The 6,000-nt window shown below is 32.0% G+C and overlaps 1 protein-coding gene across 5 annotated transcripts in view; it reads left to right on the top strand.

Moving 5' to 3' along the window:
• LOC126743789 (homeotic protein spalt-major-like) overlaps nucleotides 1-5,718 on the top strand; it is a 179,236-nt gene extending 173,518 nt beyond the window's left edge. For 4 of the 5 annotated variants that reach the window (XM_050451009.1, XM_050451010.1, XM_050451012.1 and 1 more), the window contains one exon: nucleotides 4,249-5,718. In XM_050451009.1, coding sequence (XP_050306966.1) covers nucleotides 4,249-4,506 — 258 coding nt within the window. In that variant the 3' untranslated portion in view covers nucleotides 4,507-5,718. The remainder of the gene's footprint in view (nucleotides 1-4,248) is intronic. The other variant, XM_050451013.1, reaches the window with a different exon arrangement.
• Nucleotides 5,719-6,000: the final 282 nt, after the last annotated feature.

Below are 6,000 nucleotides of genomic sequence, written 5' to 3' on the forward strand. Positions count from 1 at the left end.
TCTGGATAGAGTGGTTAAAGTAAGGCTACCTAAAGCTGCACCCACTCGATGGGCTTTCAATACAAAATGTGTTGAAATTGTATACACTTATAAAGATGATTTAAAATCTTGCTTAGAGGAAATAATTGATGAGGAGCAAGATGGTAACAATATAAATCAAGCAACTGGTTTAAAAAGACATTTGGAAGATGAGCTTTTTTTTATTTTGGTTAAATTTTTTCCATAAAATAATGCCCCATGTTGATATATTGTTTAAACAATTGCAAATGCGAGATATTAATGTCATATTTATCAAAAATTATATACCGTCTTTTAATAACAATATCCAAATAATGGAATCAGAAGAACCAAGCAGATCAACAGCAAAAAAAAAGAACGTAAAGTACTACAGCTACAGAGGATCCAAAGCGACGAACTGCACTGGAAATTTGTGATATTATTATATCTGAAATAAATCACAGGTTTGGTTTCAATGATCATCTCATGATTTCACAGTTATTCTACACAGAGAAATTTGAAGCATACACTATCAACTTTCCGCAAAATATTTTAAATATGGTGAAGGCTCAAGTGCCGGTGCAGTAGCCATACTTCAGCTTTTTATTAACATGAATTTGTCTGAAACATTTCCTGAAGCAGTAAAATTTTTAATTATTTTGTGCACACTCCCTATGACAACCGTGGAAAGTGAGAGATGTTTTTCTACTTTAAAAAGAGTAAAAACATTCCTGCGTAATACGATGGGACAATCTAGACTTAGTGCCTTGTCTATGTTGAGCATCGAGAAAACGCTTGTCAAAAGCATTCCAAATTTCAATGAGAAGGTCACAGACTATTTTGCAGAACTAAAGGATAGGAGAATTGACTTAAAAAATTAAAATATTTAAGATAAGTTTCATTTTAATAAATTTACAATTTATTATATAAATATTCCTATGCTCTAAATATGCTAAAAGATCTTTCAAATACTTTAAAAAATCAATAGTTTGATTTTTTTTTATTAGAGTAAACTATAAGTTTTCAAACCAAAATGACCCCCCTGAAGATTAACCCACGAGCCGCCACTGCTACCTTCATATGTTTTTTTTACCATTCAAGAACCACCTTGTCATCTAACAAATTTTCATCTTCACTACCACTTTGATTTGGAATACCAAGAGTTTTGGTACCGTAAAACCGTTTTAGATCCATCTGAAAAAATAAATGATTTTTTCCTTTACTGCAAGTTGCGTCAAATATGGCACAAGTAAATTAATGACCAAAAATTGACAACTATAATATGCATTGAAGGGCGTAATTATACCCAGATCACATGAATAAATACTTACCAAAACATAGATAATTTTACAAACAAAAAAAAAAGATTTTTATGTGTTTTATGATCACTTCAACTTTGTAAATAAACGTTGTAACACGTAGTTGCCGGCGGCTAAACAAGATCTGACTTAATTCACAAAATAAGCGCTAGGCGGCGAAAATATTAATTGAAAATAAAGAAGCGAAGGTGCCAAATATGGGACAAATTGCGGTCGCGGCATAAAACCACAATGCCTGTTTAAAAATTAGGTTTATTAAAACACATGCTCCAAATTTGGCACAGTATGCGGCAAGGGAATAATTCCTTCTTAGAGGCGAGAAAATTATAAATGTCATTCAAAATATCATTTAAAACAAAAGGAGGTATTGATAGGGTCATGCAAAATATTTAACTCAACGTTAATATGGTTTTAGCATATTGTGTGTACAAATTTTTTTCTTTAGAATTATTTTTTCTAAAAGTGCCTAAAATGAAAAGTTTTGCATTTGGCGAATAGTGAAACAACGTCAAGATGGTGACAACGTTATAAAAACCATATATCCACTTTAGTGTTTTCTCTCTTGACAGAGAGTCCCAGTGCGTTTTTCATATTAATCTACTAAATTCATTATACTATAACAATGTATTCTAATTTCGTCAGTTGTACGTTGTAATTGACCATCGGGAAAATCAAATGCAATAATAATAAGTATTCAGCGTAAGAAATTTATTGATATCTGTCTAGCGCTATCGATCTTAGGCCATCATTAAGGCTATGACTCTACAAAAATCGTCAACAGTTTAAAATGATTAAAATTGGAATTCTCAAGTTCCAAATTCTCTCCGTCCAGTCAAGTTTTTAAAGACATTGTTTAAAGCAAGGGTAAAAAGTTTTAATGAGATGGTGTCTCCCTGCTTTACTTTTTTTTTGATTGGAATGTTGTTTGTTTTTAAAACATTAACTAGTTTTACATGAACAGAAGCGTTATTATAGATATGTTTGCTAAGGCGTGTGTCTCTAGACTCGATTTTTGCGCTGTTTATGGATCCTGGAATTGCCCAATACAGAGTCAAATTGTTGGAGATTATGCTATGTATACAGAAAGGTACATATAAATTTTTACATTTTTTTTAATATATATGAGATGAGTTCGTCTTTTTCACCATTTTTTGCAAGTCTGATCTTATCAATACTGAATATTAATGACTTTCTTACATATATTTATTTATTTAAGGCTCTCCTACAGATAGACTAAGCAATCCAATAATAGGAAAGCACAAAATATCTTATGAATTTAAATACAAGTAAGCGCTTTGCCAAACATTACATTTTCACCAAGCCCACCAAACATACCAAGCAATATAAACAATAAAGAAGCATATATACATATGAATAATGACAATAGGAAAAATAGGACAATATTTATCGTTCTTTGCGAAATTAGGTAGAATTTCTAATTAAGTATCGCTTAAATGACCATAATAGAGAAAAATATATCATTATTCAAATTAGTTTCTTGAAAATTATTAAAACTACGGGCGCATCTGAACAATGGAGTTAGACAAAAAGTTTGAAGGATATCTTGAGATGCCAAAGGTCGATGTATTACGCAAAATGTAAGGATTAACGTTGATACGTAAATTTTCCAGATAGAAAGGGCAGTCTATTAAATTATTAATAATTTTATAATTAAATCAAAATTGTTTTTACGACTCTCTAAGGGCTTCATACCATAAAGCTTTAAGCTATCATAGTAAGTAAAAAAATGCCTTTGTCTAGTAAAGCGGAAATTTACTATATTTACAAACTGGCGTTGTACCCTTTCAATTTGGTTAATATATTCGTGATTCACCGGATTCCAAGCTACTGTCGCGTATTCTATAGTAGGTTTAACAAGTGCATTATATAGTAATATTAATGATGTTTGATTACTTAAACCCTTTGTAATTTAAGATATAAAACCGAGATTTTTTAGAGCTTTCCGAACAATGTTTTCTATATGAACGTCGAAGAGCAGTCTGGAATCCAACGTCACACCTAAATCCTTAATAAATTCTACCTACTTTAAGATAGTGCCCCCAAGATAGACATCACATTTGTTTTGTGTCTGAAATGGTTTTCTGCTAAAAAGTATAGAATGACATTTTTCAAGGTTAATAAATAATTTATTTAAGGTACACCTTTCAAAATTTGCAAGATCAGATTGCAAGGCACGAAAATCTGATACCCTCTTAATTGTTGTAAAGATTTTTAGGTCATCTTCATATACACGATATTTACAGATCAACAGATTATAGAGATATTACAGAAAAACATTGACCAATGTCGTTTAAAAAGATTGAGAAGAAAATCGGTCTCAAATGAGAACCTTGCGGTACTCCTGAACTTACGGTTGCATAAGAAGAGTTTACTCCATTTATGACAACGTACTGAGAGCGATTCGTTAGATAACTTTTAATGAGTTTGAGTAGGGCCCCGTGCACACCGAAATTCTCCAATTTCACGAAAATTGTAGGATGATGTACCTTATCAAAAGCCTTGGAAAAGTAGGTGTACACGGCACAAGTTTCCAGACCCCTATCCATACTTTCGTTTATACTCTAAATAAATGGTATTACGTTGGTTATTACCGATTTTTTTTGGAAAAAGCCATGTTGATTAACATCAATAGCTTCTTTGACCTTAAAGAATAATTGTTTTAACAGCAAAGATTCAAATAGTTTACCAAAGTGACTAAGTAAGGAAATAGGCCTGTAATTCCGTACAGAAGTTTTTTTCTCCAGACCTGAATCCTGGCACAATTTGAGCTGTTTTCCAAATATTGGGAAAAACGCTGCTGAATAAACATTGATTATGCAAAAATATATACTATAAAATAACTTTCACCAATGTGTTAGCATAAAATTACAACCCCCTGACAAAATCAATAACATCCCTTATTTCTTTGCAGATAAACGAGATGTCGTCAGTAACACCGACCCAAAACGGTCTCGCCCCCTCGGCAAAATACGGCGGTCTGTTGGGTTTCGGATATCCTCCGCCAGAGGGCATCCGACCGCAACCGAACTCGCCCGAACGTGCTCCCGATCGTCCGCCGAGCGAGCCCGAGTCCAGGCCGGGACTCTGGGATTTGCATTTCGAGCGTAAAGCTGCAGAAGCCCCTAGGGAAGACTTACTGTCCGCTTCCAGGGAAGGACTGGCCGCTTGAAAGTGTCGTCAGTTCCGGATCGAAGGACTCGTTCCTATATGTTCAACTAGTCTTTAATGCGACAAGGAAATTTGGTTTCGGATTCGATTCTGTCTAGTAAGATTTTACAGTCCAATTTTTGCTTTCTCGTAGATATCTGGACAAGTGTTTATATAAATAGCATTTTCGGCAGTTATTAGATGAGTGAACTCGTGTACTAACTTATTAGTGAAAAAAAATGATTATAGTTACATTTTTAGTATTAACCGGTTAGATAATTTTTACATTCCAAAGTGGATTGGTAATCTGTAAAAACGATTGTCAAAATCAAAAAAATAAGAGGATTTTGCTGTTTTTGGATCTCAATAAAAATTTTAAAGCTCTTACCGAGGGGCTTCTGAACATATCTTAGATGGAGTTTTAAAAAAGTAGGATTTTATCACTAGATTTTCATCATTATTTCATACAAATTATACTTTAGACTCTTTTTAATTTGTGAGTCTTTATGAATAATTTACCTCACGTTTAAAATATTTTCCTTGTCAAATACGGTTGGGGCAATGCATACTGTGATATATCATCTATATATAATTTACGTATAAAGCTGTGTAATTAAAAATATTTAATTTAAATAAAAAAATCATCGCTAAGGTCTGTAAAATATTAGAAAAAAATTGTAAAATATTATATTTATGGTGCATTTTGTCTGTAGGATTGTGACTCTTATAAAAGACCTTTATAAGATTCACAAATCGTTTAATGGTTGCTGTGGTGAAGTTGTGTCCAAAGGACACTGGCAATGCCAGTACATATGTTAGCTTTATAATAAATACATAGTAAGGATGTACATAATATATACTCATTATATTATAATGGACTGTTTGAGACACAAATAGAACATTATATAAAATAAGTAGATGTTGTCCAATTTGTTTTAGCATGTAAATAATTTTTGTCATTATGTATTGTAAATTTGAGACTGGTTTTTATTATTAAAAAAAATATAAGTTTAAACCCCCCCGCTTGTTTTTTGAGTACAATTACCGAAGTTTTTTTTGTGGTCACGTAAGACATCTAAAATAGACACAGTTGTTATTATAGCGACCTAAATGTTGTAAGACTATTTTCTGTTCTGGGTAATGTACAAATATTTTTGACTGGTCGAGGTATGTAAAAATCACGAGAGCCAGTTTGATTCTGTTTAATCATAAAATATATTTATCACATAATAAATTTCTGTTGTTTTATTTATAGTCCTCTTACTAACCTTGAGTTATTTTAAATAAGTTGAAAAATCATTTGTTTAATTTGTGTAATTTGAGCCTAAATATTAGATTAGGGGTTTGGCTCTCAGAAGTATTATGAGAATTTACTGGTTTTTAGTCAAAGGGTTAGACTTAAAGAGAATTGAAGAATTTGGTAAAAACTGCAATATTTTAAAATAAACATTCTAACTGACAATATATAGAAACAAACTTTAACTAGAATTTCGAAAGTGTTCTAACCACACCTGAG

Source organism: Anthonomus grandis, chromosome 13 (genome assembly GCF_022605725.1).
Source record: "Anthonomus grandis grandis chromosome 13, icAntGran1.3, whole genome shotgun sequence".
Lineage (NCBI taxonomy): Eukaryota > Metazoa > Arthropoda > Insecta > Coleoptera > Curculionidae > Anthonomus > Anthonomus grandis.